We start from the raw sequence: 18,181 nt of genomic DNA, 5'->3' as shown, positions 1-18,181 counted from the left end.
TCAAATATCATGTTTTAAGTTTCTGTGATTCATTCAAAAATTATCCCTTTTTTCTAAATCTATTAAAAAGTTGTGCATAAGAATATAGCATCACATCTTTGGACATCGGTGGCTTCTTTGCTTTGTTTTTTTCTCCCTTCCCTGAACTGTTTTTGTTTTGTTTTTATATTAAGTGTTTTTGTCCTCTGATCTTCATGTGTGAATGTTTGCTCATGTAAACAATGGGTGTGAAGCTGCGTTCACACAACCTTTGGCAACGCGCAATCCAGCCACCACTTCCAATTTAACCCTTGTGCTATCTTAGATGACCCCACCCATCCATTGACGTGTTCTCTCTACCATGACAAAGGTGGATAAAGGCGGAAAGATTTCATGTAATCCATGGACACCAGTGAAGATCACAAATCATTGAAGAAAAAAGGTTCAGAGCACTGTCTAGTGGGTCTAGATGACCCAACTCCCAATGGTAAAGTGCCTAGGATAGTACAAGGGTTATGGTCTATGTAAATGTGCATATAGGCTTCACGTGTAGCTTTGCGAGTTCCTACGTTTTCCAGCTCTATGTACAAAATGTGCCACCATTGGGGGCGTGCTCCAACTTACACCGGGTCTTACTTTGACCGATCAGGGACTTGGACTTGATAAGGACGTTTGGTGCCAATTTGAAAATGAATCATGGAGAAGAAATAATCCATGGCTTGTAGCCGTGTAGTCTTTCGTGTATCGGAATAGAGCTGAACATCCACCAGATCTGCACCGCTTTGACATTTCAAACCAGGCCTCTTCCAACCGTAGATGGATTAGAAAGCAGTGGGAAAAGAAGAAGAATTCCCTCCATGCTTGTTCAGTCTGAACACCGTGAGTGTGTTCAAGAACACGCGTCACATGCTACAATTTTTGAGTCTACAAGAGCAGAAAACTAACTTTTTGTGTCCATGTCCTCCTTGTGCATGTCTGGGTTTGCTTCAGGCACTCCAACTTCCTCCCAAAGTCTAAGAAAATGCTTCATAGCTTCATTTGTGTCATGAAATTGCATCTGGGTGTGTGTGTGCGTGTGTAGTTGTGTGGCCTTGCAACAAACTGGAGATCTGTTCCTGGTGAACCTTGCCTTCGCCCAGCTGGGATAGGCTCCAGCAACCCCGATACTCCCAAAGGGATTCTGGGGGTTCTGATCGGTTAGACAGTATTTTTCCTTTTCAATGTTTGTTTTAAAACCTCATTTTTTCATGTCAGACGTATGGTGAGAAAACAGATCTGAGATTTTGTCCACATTTGGTTTTATTTTTGTTTCCTTTGGTGAGCTTCAGCTTTAGATATTAAAGATCACAACAAGGATTATAAATGCAAAACAATTTTTAAAAAAAAGAACATTGCATTTTAGAAATCCTAACAAAATTCCAGAAAGCAAAATGGAGAAAAAAAACATTTCAGAAATCAAAAGGAAAAGGTTAAAATATGAAATAGGATAGAAAACTGGAAAAGGTAGGCATTATGGGAAATCCCTGATTGGATGATGAGGTTGAATTCTGAAGAAGAGGCAAAACAAAAGGATGTTTCACCCGAAGTGTGGTAAAGAGTTGAAACTGGTTTACCAACAGCACTTTCAGTTACATTATTATAAAAAGGGTTTTATACAAGTTTGATTTGATTTGATTTATTTTAATCAGTTTTGCTTTGATTTGATTTAATTCAGTCTGTTTTGATTCAATTTATTTTTATTTAATTTGACCTTTTTTGATTTGATTTGACACATACTTTCTGTTGGATGTGGTTACTTTTTAATTTTTGTAATCTTTTATGGGGTCCAGATGACCCCCACCCTTACATTGACGTGTTCTCTCTACCATGACAAAGGTGGATAAAGGTGGAAAGATTTCATATAATCCATGGACACCAGTGAAGATCACAAATCATTGAAGAAAAAAGGTTCAGAGCACTGTCTAGTGGGTCTAGATGACCCAACTCCCAATGTTAAAGTGCCTAGGATAGCACAAGGTTTAAGAAAGTTGACTAAACCCAGACATGGGTTGTGTCCGAATTCCTTCTCTACTCACTACAAAGTGCACTATATAGTACATTTGGCATTTTGTGGTGCTACAATTCCCAAATCAAGTGCTCTAGAAATTTCCCAGAAGTCTCTGCAAAAAAAAGGTGTGCATAGATGCCCCCTAGATCGGCGAATATGGACCACAATTCATTGCGTTTGAACAATTTTTGCCAATAAATGTATTTAACTGTATTTTTTTAATTAACCATCAATGTTTTTATCTTTAGAAGACAGTGGATTCATAAAAGAATTGTTGCAAAACGCTTATATCAATTAGATTTTAACTTTGTGAAATTGATGACGTCATATTGAGCGAAAGAAAATTGAATTGCTATAACCTTTGTGTTATCCTAGGCACTTTAAGTTTGGGAGGTGGGTCATCTAGACCCACTAGACAGTGCTCTGAACCTTTTTTCTTCAATGATTTGTGATCTTCACTGGTGTCCATGGATTACATGAAATCTTTCCACCTTTATCCACCTTTCTCATGGTAGGGAGAACATGTCAATGTAAGGGTGGGGTCATCTAAGATAGCACAAGGGTTAAACTCCAGGGCATTACATAGTCCTGTACTAGATAGTTTTTTAGTAGTTGGGGATTAGGGCAGGAACTTGACAGCATTAGTTTTACCTCCCTGAACAAAAACTTTTTTTTGAAGGCAAAAAAAACAGCACAGAAAAAAAAAATCGCCATCCAAAAAAGCCTGCAGGAAGCATGACTTGGATAATTTCCTGCAAACCTTCCCTTCATAGTCCTAGTCCCTCATGTCTGGACTCGTTGATGTGGAGCTGAACTCACTATGTGCTGCTGATTTTGTGCTGTTTTTGTCCTGCAAAGCTCTCAGGATTGTCACGGAGGATCAGGCATAAAGAAAGAGTCCACAAGACCAGGAAGACAATCCGTCGGAGAAGGCGGAGGACATGGAGAGGGCAGGCGCCGTCCCCAACCCCCCACCCCTCCATTGTAGGGGGAAAAACCCGCAGTGTTTTATGGCTGATGCCTCAGCGACTTCCAAGGCCACTTAGTGGACTTCAGTCTTTGAATTTGCTCGACACTTGCTCACTTCAGACCCACGGGGGGGTTGACACAGAGGGTGGGAAGGCAATGGGGGGGGGTCCCTTCTTTGAGCTGATTTAGCTGTTTTTCTCCTTTCGAGTGTTGAGCAACGACAAAACCACGCAGATGAATGTGTGTTTACCAAAAGAGTAACAAAGTGTGTGTGGGTGGTGGGGGGGGGGGGGGGGCATGGTCGGTCATTGCCATCAAGGGGATCATATAAATCTGGTCGCCAGTAGCAACCGGACACACAGTAAACCCTGATCTTCTGCTTGCTCCTCTTCCCGTCCCTCCCCTGCTCTTGTTTTCCCCCAGAACCTTCTGCTTCATCATCATCATCATCATCATCATCATCAAACAGTATCTCAAAACAGTTTCTTTGCACACTCAAAGAATGCCCCCCCCCCCAGGGTTCTTACCAGCATCACTGACAGCTGGAGTTACAGTGGGAGAAGGGGTGGGGGGCAGAGGGGACGGAAAGGGCAGGAATGTGAGAAACTGAAAGACCGGTGTGAGGCAAAAGCCTCAGAGGAGGAGGAGGAGGAGGAGGAGGAGGAGGAGGTGATGAAGTCGCATGAGTAATCTGGCAAAGCCTCATTACACCTCGAGTAATCCAAACGGCAGGTGAGCAGAGGGGAGAACGTCCTCCAAGGTTACGGTTTTATTGCTTCGTCCCCCCTCGGGACTTTGGCTGGTCTCGCTGAAATCTCTCAGATGAAAGAAAAAAATAAATTTATCTAAATATTTTAAACTTCAGTGAAAACTCAGAATAAGATAAACTTTTCACTGTCATGTATACATTTTTTAGGACACAAAATTTGATTTTTCGTCTCTTTTTTTTCTGTCTTGAGTTGCTTAAAATTGTGATGCAGTCTTAAGCCTGTCCATGATTTATTTTGACACTATGATATCTTTAAAAATTCCAAAGTTGCCAAATTTTACTTCAGTTACTTTCTAAATAAAATGTTCGTCCGGTTAAAAAATTGGGCTTAAAAAATGCTGTTTTGTACACACAAATTGCTATGTGGTATACAAAAAATACTAACTTGCGTGCACACCACTCCAACTTGTGTACACAAAATACTCAATTGTGCGTACAAAACCCTCACTAGTGTGCCTGAAATGCTAAATTGTGCAAACAAATCGCTTAATTGTGCGCAAAAATAGCTAATTTATGCATGTAAAATGCTAAACTTGTGTACGAAAAAAACAAACTTGTGGGCACAAAATGCTAACTTGTGCGAATGAAATGCTAAATTCATACACAAAATGCTCATTTGTGCGCACAAAATCTAACTTGTGTGCACAAATGCTCATTTGTGTAAAGGAAATGCTAAATTTTATGCACAAAATTCTTACCTTTAAACACAAAAGGCTACTTTGTGGCAATGAAATAGTAATTTCTGTACACAGAATGCTAATGTGAGGGAACAGTTTCTCTTTTTATGTCATCCCCAGGGTTCCATAAAAAGATGTAGAGCAAATTTACAAGTTAAAACAACTTAAAACCTAATAAAATCTGTTAAGTTTTAAAATAATTTTTTTTATCTTTGCAAGGATCAAATCGTTTGCAGAGATCACACTGGAGGGATTAGCTGATGTGCTTTGAGCACAAGTCCTGTGTGTAAAAATATGGCAAGCAAAAAGAGTCATAAATCGGCAGGAAGAGCGGCGTAAGAAACAGCGTTTTGACTATTAAAGAAATGCCGCTTTTTACGCATGTTTTTAAAAGTAGCACGTATTTTTCCCCCCAGTTTTGTCCCAAGATGGGCATAAAAAGCAGCGATATCTTGTTTACAAACCATGCGTCCAAAACGCTGTTGTATCGCGTACAGAATGCGCATCCAAAGTCCCGCTTTGTGGTTTCATATATGGCTGTGAAAAATGCTGTCATGTTTGAATACGCTATAGCCCAATGGTTAAAGCAGCTGCACTGTATATTTCTCTCATGCCGGGATTGTGAGTTCATCTCAAGGGCATTCACAGCAGATGACGTGTAGCGACAGTAATGTAATAGTTAGCGTTTTTTTTCTTCCTCTTTTTGTTCTTTTGTTACAAATATTGGTTTTACTGATGATCAGGCTCTTTGTTGCTAACAAAAATCTTTTTGCAAGCATCACATGACCAACCAAACATGCTGTCACAACAGAAACAGTTGATTCCTGTTCAAAGATTGTGAAAACTCTATAGATGAACAAATTTTTCAATGTCTATGTAACACTTGCTTAGCTTACTCTGACCTAAAGATGATGATTTGTTCGACTCACAGAGCCCAGATTGTGTGGATAGAAAACGCAGCACAGGAATAAAGTAGTCAATTGACTGTATTAAAACACAAAGAAAACAATAAGTTGAGACAGTGGAGAATGGAGTGTCCAGAAGTCCACAAGGATATTTTTCAGTCTTTGGTTTTCAAAGTTCCTTTTTTCTTTGGGTATGGCGTCTTTGTCAAGATTCATTTTTGTCATAGGTTTGTTGATTACGTTCTCATTGACGGTTCGTGGGCAGCTCACCATGCACCATTGCTCAATGGTGCAGATCAAAAGTGGTTCCAATCATGGATAGAAAGTGTGGAGAGAAAAAAACCTGACCTAAACAAGATCAAAACAAATGATAGATTAGACAACATATACTATTTACATCGAGTACAGTAGTCAACTGTATGTACAAATAAGGTCCTAACAGAATTGCAGGAACTTACTTTCAAATTTCAGGCCTATAAATTAATGGGTTTAAATGTGTTTCAACAATAGTAGTGGTGTCATCTAAGATACAAGGGTTTAAAAAATCAATTTTTATGACTAATGGAATGTATTTATAAAGAAAAAACTGAGGCTATGGGAATTGAACCCTGGAGAATCACTACTAAAGCTGTGTAATTCCACTATACCACCTGTGAGTGATAGAAAAATGGTTTTATTTGTTCGTTAACATGGACAACCTAGGACACGGTTCTGGACGTAGACATCAGATCATCACGAAACATTTGTTCGTCTGTGGATTTTTAACAATTTCTAAACAGGAATCATTTGTTTCTATACACATGCATGTAAACCAAAAAAAAGAAGTTCAAAAACAAGAAACACTAACTACAATCAAATATTATACTGTCACTAAAAGTCAGCAAAAGAAAAAAACAACCAACACAAAGAATCCGCTGTGTATGGCCTGGAATCGAGCTCCCGAAATTCTACATCGCAGCAGCTTTAACCACTAAGCAATGTCAGACAAGTGCTGTCTATTTCAATATTGCAGACTCTTTCACGCCCATGTCTGACACACCAAATCAGAGCATTATTTTTTTTTTTTTTACAAATCACAAATTACTACTTTTTAAAACGTGCGTAAAAACGCTGTTCTTTACTCCACTTCACCTGGCGATTTCTGACTTCTTTTGCTTGCCATATAAAGACAGCCTGTTGCTTCCTTAGACCAGAGGGAGCGTTTCCCAGCAGCGCGCGCGATCATTTCACACCCACTTCACACCATTCCACATTTCTCGGGTGTCCATCCTCCGGCGTGACCCCTCCAGCGCTTCGTTGCGCACAAAAGCCGTCTGAATTGCACTTTGATTTTATTTTTATTTATTAATAAATTTTTGCAGACGTGCGCTTTTTGGGGAAAAAATGGCCAACTCGGGCATCCAGCTGCTGGGCTTCTTCCTGTCCCTGCTTGGCATCGTGGGGCTGATCGTCGGCACCATCCTGCCGCAGTGGAAGATGTCAGCGTACATCGGGGACAACATCATCACCGCAGTGGCCATGTACCAGGGGCTGTGGATGTCCTGCGCTTTCCAGAGCACCGGGCAGGTGCAGTGCAAAATCTACGACTCCATCCTGCAGCTGGACAGTGAGTCTGCCGCAAACTCGCAGTTCAGCAGGACGCATCCTTTCTGCTTCCTCTCTGCTCCACAGGTTTGCACTTTTGTGCAAAAATGTGCGCAAATCTGCCAGATTTTTAACCCCCTCAAAAAAAAATCCACTTCAGATGATTCAAGAATGTTGCAAAAGAGGAGGAAAAGATCATTTTAGCTTGTGGGAATAATATAAGAATATTTATTTTCATGTGTACACTTGTTGGGTCTGTAAAAATAGGAGAAAGTGTTTTAAAATTAAGAGAAACCAGAAATTAGAAAAAACAAAAATGTCCAAAAGGGCAGAAAAATGTCACCTTCAAACTATTTGAGTTTAAATCACATTATTTAATGCTATGGTTTTTATTTAAACATCAATTTAACTTTGCTTTTATGTTTCTAGGCACAGAAAGTAAAAGTCTTTGAAAATATTCCATTACAATTCATTCTTGAGCTGTTTTTAAATTTGCTTGTTTTTCATGTTTTTATGTTTGTTTTGTTGTGAGGTCACAAAAAAAAAATTCTGCAAGAAGTGTCCTGGTAAAATACAGATTTTAATAAAAATAAATCAATAAAAATGAAAGTAGGGATATTTTACTATATTTGAATCTTTTTGGACTTAAAATTTTCAAAGGAAGCAACTTTAATCCAGAATTAAATTGAGAGAATCATGCAAATTCCTGCTATTCGCTGACTAGAAATGCGACCCACAGGGCTGGAAAAATAGGACTTTAAGGTGGTTTTCGAATTCCTTCACCACTCCCACGTCCCAAATTTGCAATTCCAAAATCCAGTAATTGGAAAATTTCCCACAAGTCTGTAAAAAAGTAGTTCAATGCTCTCTCCATTGGCAAATATAGGCCACAATGCACTGCATTTGAACGATTTGTCATTTGTCTTTATGTGAATTCGGTTTTGAGCTGTTCAGAATTTTTGGTCTATTGAGAATTAAGCAGTTTACGCGGATTTTACGTAATTTATACGCAATAATTACATAAATCTTACGCAATTGTGCATGATTTTTGCGAGATCCTTACACAAATTTGTGGCTTTCCACAACCGTTCCAAGTACATCAGCGTATACGGCGCACCTATCACGATAAAATAACAGATGCACAGATTACTAATGAATTGCATATAAACATGCAACGGTTCTACATTGATTAACGTGTTCTTTGCGTTGTTTATTCGTACGTCTTCTGTGGTTTTAAAGTGGTTAATTTCTTATTTCTGAAAATTTCACGCAAAGACCACAACCTTTTTGACTTTTTCCACATATATTCAAACATGACCAATTTCAATCCGTATAAAATTTGCAAAATGTACATAGTGGCTGTGCGACACGACCTTAAGACCCTCTTTACTCCCCCCCTCCACAACTTCAAGCTATCTATATTTAAAACGCTAGTTTACCTTGTATTTATTCTTAAACTACATCTACCATGATGCATTGCATTTTTTCAAATCGGCCACTAACAAGATATTTGACAGGATGCTCCGTCTCGCAGACAAGGGCTCCTTTTCTGATTGGTTCATCAGAGAAGCTTTAGCTTTTGCTCTGGTCTTGACATTCTTTACTTATCGTAATTTTTCTACCGTTGTAAACCAACCAGTTCTGACGTAGCTGTTTTTAAATTCCCATTGATTCCCATATTTAAGCTATAAACGCCTAAATAACACGCTCTTTGACCTACTGTAACTCTTAGATTTACATTGATCGATCAATGTAATTCCAATGGATTCTGAAATGGAGAAAAGCGGCTTTTCTCATCAACTTTACACCGACATGCTACATATAACCAACCTAAGGTATTTCTCTCAGCGACAGAATCAGCTGATTTATGTTGCGTAAACCCTTCTCTATTGTAGTGTTGCATATCAGTGCTTTTTTTCAGAATTTTAGTTTATTGCGTAAACAATTGAAGAGTTACGCTAGTCAAAAGAAAGTAAACTCTGGAGCTAAAGCTTCGCTATGAAATGATTTTTAAATGCCCATCTTTACAAACAAAAAAAAAACTCAAATGAAACCTTGTTTTCAAGTTTGTTTGTTTTTTAATGATTATCTTAATTTATTTATTTATTTTTAGGCAGGAAAGATTTTGAGAGCAAACTAACAAAATCTCGACCACGTTTCTTCCCATGAATAATAAACTGCATCCACTGCTCCCTGGACAAAAAAGTAAACTTTAAAAAACACTTACAGAAGTCCACCTTCACTCAACCTTTTGATTGTCTGGATGTTTGACCTCCACTCCACACTTCCCCACTCACCCATCCCAAAAAGAAAACATACAAAGAAATGCACCAATACCTTAAAGGGGATAACTGAATCATCTAGGCCCAAAAAAACAACTACAAGAATATTTCAAGAAGCTCAGAAAGAATGATTATAGGGAAGGCTTGACTTCACATTTGTGTTTGCTTTTTTGGTGAATTGGTTTATTGGTCAAAGTACAATTAATCCAAAGCAATTGTTGGCTTCAAAAGTCCCCAAAACATCTGTTTTTAACAGACATTTTAAGGTGTTCATGCCTACATTTATGGATTCTTAGTGACAAACACCTGAAGCTGGTGGAAAAGCAAAGAGGAGGACTGAGGACTGTACATCCTCGTGCTCCTTTGTCTGCACAATTCCCCGTATTGTTTCTGTTTTATATCCTCTGCGTCTCTCTCTACGTCTATGGATCCCTGCTGGACGGGTTTGTTTGTTTGGGCCGGGCAGAGATGGTCTGAACTGGCACAGGCTGGTTCTAGGTGGACAAGGGAGCCGTGGGAGGGGGAGAGGGGCCTCACCCCGTGATAGGTTGATGGGGTGAGGAGGGGGGGGCCTCTGACCGATGAAGATGGGGAAGTTGGAGTGGGCCTCCACATACAGTGAATGAAGTGTGCGGAAGATCTTTTGTGTGTCTGCGTTCTTGGGTGTCTCCAGGGTTTCTGTTCCAGGAGGAGTTTTCCTTAAACTTTACAAAGTTTAAGGAAAGCCAAGAGGTTTGATGAAGTTTACAGAAACGTTTGCTGTTTTTACAGTAAAGGACACAAAGGCCCTTCTGTTCTGCTTCGTGGAAAAGACAAAAAAAAAAACGTTCTCTTGCCGTATCTACTTCAGTATTGCTTGTTTTCCTCCCTCTGACAACCTCAGGTGCACTGCAGGCCACCCGAGCCTTGATGATAGTCGGCATCATCGTCTCCATCGCAGGTCTGGGCGTGGCCTGCATGGGAATGAAGTGCACCACCTGTGGAGGAAGCGATAAGCTGCGCAAGTCCCGGGTTGCCATGACAGGAGGAATCATCCTGCTAGTAGGAGGTCAGGAAGCCAAGGCATCTTTTTATCTTTTTTCTTTTTTTTTTTTACTTTCTACTTACTTTTTACTTTTACTTAAGAATCAATGCTGCGACAAATGTCTAAATCCTTTAAACAAGTTAGTTTATTGTTCTGCTTTTGAGGGGATCCTAAACCATTTTTTTGTAGAAATGAACAGAATATAAACAAATCATAATAGTTACAGTCTTTTCAGAACTTTTTTCAGCTCACGGGCTCAAGGTTCAAACTGTGAAGCAAGTTTTAGTGACTTTATCTGGCAACCAGATGGCGCTGTTTTTTCTGAAGCATCGTCAGAGATTCATCTTTGCATCACTTTGCTTTCTGTGACGTGTTCTATTTCTGTAATATCTCATGGTTAACTTTACATAGTCTCTGAATCTTCTTGTTGAGTTACATTTTCTTCTTCTGTGGTTTCCTTTTTTTCTCCAGTGCAAAAATCCTACACTTTGTATAGCAAGTATGCTAATAGTAGAACACATTTTTAAGAAAAAATATCAGTATAAAAGGTTTCGTTTGAAGATTTTTTACATTTTTTGTTTACTTGATTATTAACCCTTCAACACCAGAGCTTTAGCCCCAGTTTTGACGTTCTTTTAACTACCGTAGCTCTTCAACCTTCTACGCAATTGACATAAATTCAACAAATTCTGAAGTGGAGAAAAGCGTCTTAATGCATCACTTTGACTTAGTGTTGCATTTGCTTTACTAATGAAAAGTGTTACATGTCTTTACATCAGTATACGTTACATTAGTAAAGTGTCACATCCTATTACGTTAGTTACGTTAGTTTACGTTACGTCAGTAATGTGTCATACAACCTTACATTAGTTACGTCATTACACATCACGTCAGTAAAGTGAAACATACTATTAAGTTAGTATAAGTCAATATGCGATACGTAAGTATAGTGTCACATACTATTACGTTAGTTACATTGTATATGTTACGTAATCAAAGTGTCATACTATTTTAGATTAGATTAGATTAGATTCAACTTTATTGTCACTGCACATTTAGGTACAAGGCAACGAAATGCAGTTAGCATCTAACCAGAAGTGCAATAAGCAGTAAGTACAGAATAAAGGTCTATAGTATGTACAATAACTATACAGGTAAATATTATGGACATAATTTACAGATATTAATACTATAAGCACGATATACAGATAGATATTTCATTAGTTACGTCAGTATACATCACGTCAGTAAAGTGTCACATACAGTTACATTAATTACGTTAGTATACTTTACGTAATCAAAGTTAGTAAAGAGTCATATACTACTATTTTAATACAGTTTATGTTGCTAAAGTGTCACATACTATTACGTTGGTTACGTTAGTATACGTTACATAATCAAAGTTTCACATACTAGTACGTGAGTTACGTTAGTTTACGTTACGTCAGTAATGTGTCATACATTATTACATTAGTTATGTCAGTATACATCACGTCAGTAAAGTGTCACATACTATTACGTTAGTATATGTCAGTATGCATTACGTAATCAAAGGATCACATACTATTTCATTAGTTACGTCAGTATACATTACGTCAGGACAGTGTCACATACTATTATGTTAGTACAGTCTAAGTTAGTAAAGAGTCATATACTAATACTTTAATACAGTTTATGTTGGTAAAGTGTCACATACTATTACGTTAGTTACGTTGGTTTACGTTACGTCAGTAATGTGTCCTACATTATTACATTAGTTACGTCAGTAAAGTGTCTAAATAACCGTCTCTTTAAACTACCGTAACTTTACAATAGCTGCTTTTCTCCATGTCAGAATCAGCTGATTCATGTTGATCGCATAGATGGTTAAAGACTTGCGGTAGGTCAAAGGTTGAGGGTTATTTAGGTTTAGCCAGTGACATCGCCAGTGTTAGCGGATAAACATAAAACCCTGCATCTCCTGCTAGCTTCTCATTCTGAACAAATTTTCGATGTGCACTTTTAAAAATATTGTAGCTTTGAGGTGAGAAACAGTAATAGAAAAGTTCCCAATTTCATCACATTCATAAAAATCTTATATGTGAAATCAAAAGCCATAAAATAATGGAGAAAATCATCTGAGCACACTGAAGATGGAGAAGAATGAAAGCTTCTGTGTTGAAACTAAGCATTTCTATTTCTTGGATCTCCTTCCAGTCCTTCAAAACTTAGAAGGTTTCCACCTCTATGATCCGGCTGAATGAGTTCAGTCTTCACAGCCCAGATTATAACAGTAGAGGTCAAAGGTCCTCTCTGAGGACAACCACACACAAAAAGTTGATTGTGTTGCTTAAGAAAGAGCTGAAAGTGAGTCCTTTAGCTTTTGATGTAACGGGCTGACTGATGTTTCTGTTGCCTTCTTCTTCATGTGCAGGACTGTGTGCCATTGTGGCGTGCTCCTGGTTTGCTCACAATATCATCAGAGCTTTCTATAATCCTTACACTCCCGTCAACACCAAGTAAGTCCCGAAAACACAGCCGCCGCTTTTGGTCACTCTGTAATCCTCCGGTTTATCAGAGATGCTCACACGTCTATTTTGAAGGTCCAAGTCAAGTCTGAAGTCTAATGGTTAAAACAAGTCAAGTCTCAAGTCTGTTAAACAATAGATATTTATTTAAAGACTCAAGGTCCAGATCTAAACACCACAACCATACATAAAAGATAATGAAAGATAAAAGACTGTCATACAGAATACAATTACCCGTAAAAGTAAAAGTGAGGAAATACTAAGAACAAAAAAAGTGATAAAACCTACAAAGTACAAAAGGGGAAACTTTACAAGGACTGAAACTTAAAACCGTCCACAGCTCCGGACAACCCAAAAACCGTCGGGTCAACTCCCGTACAAATGCGTGTAACTAAGACTTGCAATGCAGTAAATACTTCTACCAAATAAAATACACTAAAAACACCCAAACGAAGAGATTTAAACAGGTTATACTAAAATTTTCATACTGACATATTTTTTATTAATGTCTTTTTCCTTTGCATTTAGGTTTGAGTTTGGAGCTGCTATCTTCATCGCATGGGGCGGCTCCCTCCTGGACGTCCTGGGCGGGGCTATGTTGGCGGCATCCTGCCCTACTAAGAAGCAGGTCTCCAAGTACCCACCGATAGGCAGTTCCCGCTCTGGGGCTGCGGCCAGCACCAAGGAGTATGTGTGATGCCCCTGCTGGTCGGGACTTTAAAAGAAGCTGAAGAAGGAGTTCCCCTGTCGTCGCAGCATCAGAGTGAAGACTTCTGGGAAGACTTGCCAAGAGGAAACCCCAAAACTGGACTACCTTTTTCTTTCAAGGCATGTTTGTTTGTTTCATGAAAGATCTCCACCGTCTGGCTCAAATACATTATAATTGAATCTCACGGCTTCATATACTTGGGGCGTGGCCTGTTGGTTTGTAGCCAGAACAGTGGATTGAAGCCAACAGTGGCGACCCCATGCAAGAGAGCTACGTTTATTAGCATTTACCATGTAATTGAAGATAATCAATTTTAGTCGGCTGCAGCCCAGAGCGACGGAACAACGAAACAGAGTTTTATGTGAAGTGTTGAGACTGAAATAGAAAAGCAAAGTGTGAGTTTTCACAGATGGGGCTGCGTGTCTTCACACCAGGCTGTTACAAACCCAGCTCACACAGGAAATATTTGGTCACCATCGGTCACTACCAGATGACGGGGCCTCTATTAATTTCGTTGAGGGTTTTCCGCCCCACATCTGTACCATCTGGCAGCAGCTTTTAGGGTGTTTCATAGTCATACTGCTGTTAAGCTGAGACATTTGCAAACGTTTGTGGATCTATAGGAAGTGTATCAAAGTGTATTTTTAACCTGTGACATAGAACATGTGTAATAAAAAGGTACTGACACAGTGTTAACTGTTGGTTTTCGCCATAGACGTTAGTAGGAGATGGACCGACCACTTGTTCACACGGGATTACATAACTGGGCAGAAAGCCTGAGTCACATGCACCCCTATGGGGGTTGACCTGATGCGAGTCTTTGGGTTGGACAGTCATCGATCTTTAGAGGAGCACAGATGTGTCTTGCAGCCCTTGAGGTTCATTCGTTATGAAAATGGAACGTGTGATTGTCATGCAGGTGGTAGGTGTTTCGTGAATTGGGTGCAACAATTGATCAATTAATCGACTAATTGATTTCTATTCTTACGATCCAAGCAGTTTGACCTGTCTGAGGCAGACATTTTTGGCTAAAGATGTCCTTGATCTATTTCAGATCGTTCAAAATGAACCAATATCGACTATGAATCGGATGGGCAACCACAAATCATTATATCAATTGAATCGGTGTTGAAATGAGTCCCTAAACCCCTATTGATGAAGTATCTGTAAGGCCATTGGAAGTTGGAATCACTTATGACGTACAGGTGATGCTGTCGGTTCCCTTACTTCAGTGGTCTCCATTGGTAGTAAGACTTTTAAGGTTGATCTAGAATGGTGTTTCCCAGCTCTGGTCCCTTGGGGAAAACTATCCAGCACCCCTGATTCAGATCATCATCAAGCACCGCCGAAGCCTGATTATGGCAATCCTCAAAGGAGGGTTTGTCTTAGCAGGGTAGGGTAAAAAAAAAAAAAAGACGGAGAACTGGGCTGGAAAACACTGATCTAGAAGATCTAGAAAAGCGTTTTGTTCTAGAAATGAAAATGTTCTCCAAAGACCAATGAAACGTCTTCTGGGTCAAAACGTTGAAGTCCAGAGAACAGAATCCTGTGAAAACATGACCGAGATGACCGAGGACCTTCCTGGGTATGTTTCATTGGTTTATCCCTTGTGCCATCTTAGATGACCCCACCCTTACATTGACGTGTTCTCCCTACCATGACAAAGGTGGATAATGGTGGAAAGATTTCATGTAATCCATGGACACCAGTGAAGATCACAAATCCTTGAAGTAAACAGGTTCAGAGACCTGTCTAGTGGGTCTAGATGACCCAACTCCCAATGGTAACCCTTGTGCTATCCTAGGCACTTTAACATTGGGAGTTGGGTCATCTAGACCCACTAGACAGTGCGCTGAACCTTTTTTCTTCAATGATTTGTGATCTTCACTGGTGTCCATGGATTACATGAAATCTTTCCACCTTTATCCACCTTTGTCATGGTAGGGAGAACACGTCAATGTAAAGGTGGGGTCACCTAGGATAGCACAAGGGTTACTTGAAGCCTGCTGTCACCATGTTTTCAAACTCAGACCCTTCAAAACATGGGCGGGTCAAGTAACACCTTGTGTTGTTGGAACCGACCCAGCAATGCTGACCTTGTCACATGTCAATCAAATAACCTGCCTTCCTGATAAATAGACTAGTAAAGAATTCTATTCTATCGTAAGTAATGGTTTTTAACCAATGGTATGCAAAAGATTGGAACCCTTTATTGTCTGTTGCCATGGCAACCCAGCTAAATGAAGGTCTTAGCAACAATAAAGATCGCAGATTTTTATCCCACACAAATATAAAGGAGAAAAAATTTTCTTTAGACACAACCAATGACCTTTGTCAAGGCCGCCACCTTGAGTCAAAAGCTGTTAACATACTAAAAAAATGGTAAATGTTGAATATGGAGTTTTGCTTTGTTTTTCTACCATCTTGTTTTCTTGATTGTCAATATTTCAAACAAGTTGTTAGCTCACATAAAAAATATTATTTAAGCCTTGTGCTATCTTAGATGACCCCACCCTTACATTGACGTGTTCTCCCTACCATGACAAAGGTGGATAAAGGTGGAGAGATTTCATGTAATCCATGGACACCAGTGAAGATCACAAATCATTGAAGACAAAAGGTTCAGAGCACTGTCTAGTGGGTCTAGATGACCCAACTCCCAATATTAAAGTGCCTATGATAGCACAAGGGTTACATTTCTTAAGTGTCACTGTTTCTGCTATGAAGTTGAGCCTTTAATCATGTTTAATGTACCACCTAGAGGCGACATGGTGAAAAGCAGCTCCGATGATTTTTCGACCTGCTTCAATCTGGAAGTCAAGGGCTGGACTCTTTGGTTCCCCTTTTCCTGTTAACTTTTATAAATCAAGTGTTCAAGGATAAAACAAAAATGTATGTACCTTTTCAGTTTCAGTAACAGACATGGAGTAAGTGATGTTCAAAACTTTATTCAGAGTAGAACTTTACAGGACTGTTATGAACAAATGTGCTTCAATGTACAGTGATCCCTTGCTATATCACGGTTTACTTTTCACGGTTTCGCTACTTCACGGATTTGCATCCTGCATTGTGTTCCGCATTCTGATTGGCTAAAAAGTCACTCAGCGAGTAGCTCAAGAATGGGACCCTTTGATGAGCCGTTCATTACAGTTCTCCAACATAATCGATGGGGGCATGTCGGTGTATAAGGATCTTATAGCAAAGAAGAAAAAAGAGCGACAACAACTGCCTATCACTATGTTCTTCTCCCGAACAAACACACCTGCAGCTGCACCGCGGGCTTCAAAAGGAAAAAACGCTGCAGAGGATGCAGCGGCTCAGTATGAAGAGCAGTGAAAAAGAAGACCGGAGTCACTATCTGTCCCACTGTACTTTTTTATTTTTTTCATAATCATTTTAAATTTTCTTCCGTTTAATCCACTCGGGTCGCGGTGGGCCGGGCTAATCTCTGCAATTTAAAGCCTTCTGTTCTTATCGATGATTGAAATTATTATTTGACAGCACACTACAGAAGTTATTTGTTGAAAAAACGTTTCTAAAGTACTTTTATTTGTTAAAAAAACAATTGATTTAGCCTGTTAAATGGTTTGTTCTTTCTTTTCAATGTATAATAGTGTATTTCATTGTATAATAATTGTAAAAAAAATAAAGGTTTCTACTTCACGGGTTTTGCTTATCACGGGTTCTATTTGGAACGTAACCCCCGCGATAATCAAGGGATCACTGTACACAAGAAAAAGTACAAATAGCTGCATTTTTTTCTCAAAGAACAACTAAATGTTTTAAGTGGTGAAGGAGGAATGTCTGGAGAATGCATCCTTTTTTGTATTAATCACAGCACCGTCCCTCTTTTTTGTCTGAAGGAAAGATGAACAACAACAAATTGTGTGTGCAGGAAGAAATGAGAGCACTGATCAACAAAAATACTTCACAATAACATGAACTGTTACTGCATCTGCAGACAGACCTGAAAAAAAACCCAATCTGAACTCTTGTCTGTGAGCGGACGGATGATTTAGAAAGAAATAGTGACACCTGGTGGCCAAACTGCAGAAGCCATGAAACGGTTTATTTTGTTTTTTGACAGTCACTATTTTTTTAAATAGTAATAGAAATTCTAAAAAATAAGTAAGGTTGTGTGCTTTGAATGATTTTACATAAACAGAGGAGCCAAATACTATAAAGAATAAAAGTTTTCTTTATTGTCTCAAATCACTTTGCAGCAGGCAGATGAATGAAGCTGAGTCTTCACTGATGAACCAACGACACAGATAATATTTTTTACCACTTTCAACTGGTGTTAAAGTCCTAAACGGTTTATTAGTTGTTTGCTCTGCGCCTGAAGTGTACTTTTACCCTGCAGTTTTCGTTTTAAAATGCAACTTTTTGACGATAAGTTAACTTACTTTCAAAATAAAATACATTCCCTCTTCTGGCAATTTCAAAATAAAAGCTTATTTCCGCTTACCAGATATTTGAACGCAAAGCTTTTATTTTGAAATTGTCTGAAGAGGGAATGCCAAAATAAAAGCTTTGTTGCGTCTCTATATTAGCTGAACACAACATAGCTTTTATTTTGGCATTGCCAGAAGTGGAAATGTCAAAATAAGTTATTTTGCGTTTCCATATGAGGTTAACTCAACAAAGCTTTTTTTTTTTTTTTTTTTAACATTTCCAGAAGAAGGGATTTCAAAGTGAAAGCTTTGCTTCGTTTCCATATTAAGTAAGC

At 39.0% G+C, this 18,181-nt stretch overlaps 1 protein-coding gene across 1 annotated transcript; it reads left to right on the top strand.

Annotated features, from left to right (window-relative positions):
• The first annotated feature begins 6,430 nt into the window (after window positions 1-6,430).
• LOC101161011 (claudin-7-A) lies at window positions 6,431-14,148 on the top strand. Its single transcript, XM_004079650.4, has 4 exons — window positions 6,431-6,952; window positions 10,096-10,260; window positions 12,650-12,734; window positions 13,272-14,148. Exons 1-4 carry the CDS (start codon window positions 6,730-6,732, stop codon window positions 13,438-13,440), a joined length of 642 nt encoding a protein of 213 aa, XP_004079698.2. The 5' UTR covers window positions 6,431-6,729; the 3' UTR covers window positions 13,441-14,148.
• Window positions 14,149-18,181: the final 4,033 nt, after the last annotated feature.

The sequence above is a fragment of the Oryzias latipes genome, chromosome 18 (genome assembly GCF_002234675.1).
Source record: "Oryzias latipes chromosome 18, ASM223467v1".
Taxonomy (NCBI): domain Eukaryota; kingdom Metazoa; phylum Chordata; class Actinopteri; order Beloniformes; family Adrianichthyidae; genus Oryzias; species Oryzias latipes.
Note: the sequence above shows the minus strand (reverse complement) of the source record. Positions and strands in the feature narration are given on the sequence as shown.